This window comes from Harpegnathos saltator, unplaced genomic scaffold (genome assembly GCF_003227715.2).
Source record: "Harpegnathos saltator strain DR-91 unplaced genomic scaffold, Hsal_v8.6 scaffold405, whole genome shotgun sequence".
Lineage (NCBI taxonomy): Eukaryota > Metazoa > Arthropoda > Insecta > Hymenoptera > Formicidae > Harpegnathos > Harpegnathos saltator.
In genome coordinates this window covers 118,841-121,410 of record NW_020230212.1, presented here as the reverse complement: position 1 = coordinate 121,410, position 2,570 = coordinate 118,841, and the positions used below count along the sequence as shown (strand labels likewise).

The 2,570-nt window shown below is 39.2% G+C and overlaps 1 protein-coding gene across 1 annotated transcript; it reads right to left on the bottom strand.

The window, feature by feature from the left end:
- Window positions 1–1,263: 1,263 nt before the first annotated feature.
- Window positions 1,264–1,960, bottom strand: LOC109503786 (uncharacterized). Its single transcript, XM_019841228.2, has 2 exons — window positions 1,630–1,960; window positions 1,264–1,531 (listed from the first exon to the last, which is right to left on the bottom strand). Exons 1-2 carry the CDS (start codon window positions 1,895–1,897, stop codon window positions 1,305–1,307), a joined length of 495 nt encoding a protein of 164 aa, XP_019696787.2. The 5' UTR covers window positions 1,898–1,960; the 3' UTR covers window positions 1,264–1,304.
- Between the last annotated feature and the right edge of the window lie 610 nt (window positions 1,961–2,570).

The window sequence follows — 2,570 nt, the reverse complement described above, 5'->3', positions numbered from 1 at the left end:
ACCCGTCTTACTATTCTACTTATGAGGACACTGAACATAATAATGTCGATATTAACTTATTAGTGTAACTCAGAGCTTGGCAAAATATGCACGCGACGGCCGATTTTTTACTATCTCCGCCCACCGCTATTCCCTTTACCTCGCCGCTTCGCGCGCTGCCCACAAGCCGCTCGAGCCTCAGGAGCGTGTTTCCAATAGTTTTCACGTCACCCATGAGGTACTATTGTTGACGCGTTCTTTTTTTAAGTGGTATCCCCAGAGGCCTCTTCATTTTTCAAAAATAAAGTTTATAAAAAATGAGAAGTGTTCTTCTTTAAGCGACGATTCCTTACCACATCTTATGCGGCTCGCTACATGCAATATCCAAATTGACGTTTCCACTCTTACCAATAAAAGACGCCGAAAATCCAATTGAATATTCTTCATTTAACATATTTTATTTCGCTTCTGTTCAATTAGTTACGGGTTGTTACAGTCATCAGTGGATTAGGCTTACTGGGGATACCACTTAAAAAAAAACGCGTCAACAATAGTACTTCATGGGTGACATGGAAAACTATTGGAAACACGCTCCTGGGACTCGAGCGACTTGTAGGCAGCGCGCGGAGCGGCGAGGTAAAGGGAATAGCGGTGGGCGGAGATAGTCGAAAATCGGCCGTCGCGTGCACATTTTGCCGAGATCTGGTGTAACTATATATATTGGAGGTTGAGCCTTAAATAAATTACAGTCTATAGACACAAGAGTTGTTTTAAGCTTTAAGTCTTAAGAAATTGAACAATCACAATCGATTATTCTTCTCACATTCACAAGGAGATGACGCAACCTGCTTCATTGATTTCAACACGAGTCATAGCACACTCGATAGCTATGATGCCGTGTATAAACACCCTAACATAATATGCGTGAATGCGTCTTTGTTTACGAGTAATTTGCAGTTAAAGTTTGGCTCGCGGAGTCGTGCCACACATGGGGCGCAAGTTATGACACTCTTTCACGAAGCCGGCGTGGCTGAGCAGACAGAGGCTCCCGCGCCGCGAATACTTCTGCGCCGACGACGGCGTTCGAGTCCCGCCGACGACTGGTTCGTTTTTTTTCGTATGTAAAGACATGTAATAAATATTTTTATATTGTTCTTATGTATAATTCCTTTTTTTGTTTCTACGCTATTAATCAAAACTAATTAGGAGAGTCAGGTCTTTCAAATATGAACACAACTTTTTTATTAATTACAATAAAATATTTTTGTCCGTATAAAAACACATACACACACACACATAAGACAAATAAGGCACACAAATGAAAGTTACGTATTATAAAATGTGGTCATGCTGTCGCAACTCTGCGGATGGAATGCCGTATAAAAGCATGTAAAACATAATAGTTTTTTGCACCAACTGCACATAATGAACACATAATTTTTTGCACAAATACACTTTTGACTATGTATAGTTGGTGGAAAACATATTTGATTGACGTTGTAAAATACCTCGCGACTGTCAACAAGACTGGACGGAAATTGTATCAGGACATCTGCAAATATGAATTCAATATAATTGATATTGTATACAAGGCCAATAACAATACGTACAAATATATCTTTCCATTGCTCATACATTCAATATATTTACCTCGAAGATATTCTATTGCGTCCGTCAACTCTTCTTTCGTAATATCACATTTTGCTAGATTTTGCACATAGGTTAGGTTGATCGTTGCTTCATGTACAAACGTGATTTCCATTTTTAACACGAGTTTTTCACTGTTCACGTTATGAAGACTGCCCAGAGAATGAAGCGAGCACGTCACAAAACATGTGAATCCCTTTGCGAGAAGAGGAAAGGGAAGAGGGTTCCTTTCCACTTGTAACGGTTCTAACGGCTTTCGGGTTTCTCTCATACAAAATAATCACTGTCTGGCCATTTCTTTCCCATACCATACGAAATATTTATGCGAAATAGATTTACACGAAATAAACATTTTATTGTAATTAATATGTTACGTCCTGTAGATTTAATTAGCAAAAATTCTTTTTTCTCGCGGATTTATATTCTCCTAATATAACTATAATAGGAATATATACATATATAAATATAAATTAGGAAACAGTCCCATCTGGCGAACAGCCGTCGCGCCAAATGAAAGGCGATTCGGGAAAATTCCATAACAGGAAACAGTGCCCTGTTGTAAAAATATACGTCTTCGTTTAAAGTTTATATCTGGGTAGTGTTCGCCAAGTGTGTCCGTCGTCCTAGCTATAAAAATTTGAAACTCCGCGCTAACAAACCTTCAGTAAAACAAAGCAACTCAGAGCATTCCTGCTCTAAAACTTGAAACTCACATCTTCCCAATCCAAAACCATATGTGCCCTATCAGTTAACCAACAAAGCCTACTTCACCGATGGTTATAAACTCTTATCTCAGGCTTTGATTTACGGCATTTTAATTTTTCCAGCCGGCCGCTTGTATACATTTCTCTATCTCAAGATTCCACCACCCCCATGCTTGTCGCGCCTAATTCATTCAGCCAATCATATTATATCCACCTAAAACTATGAGATACCCACGCTCC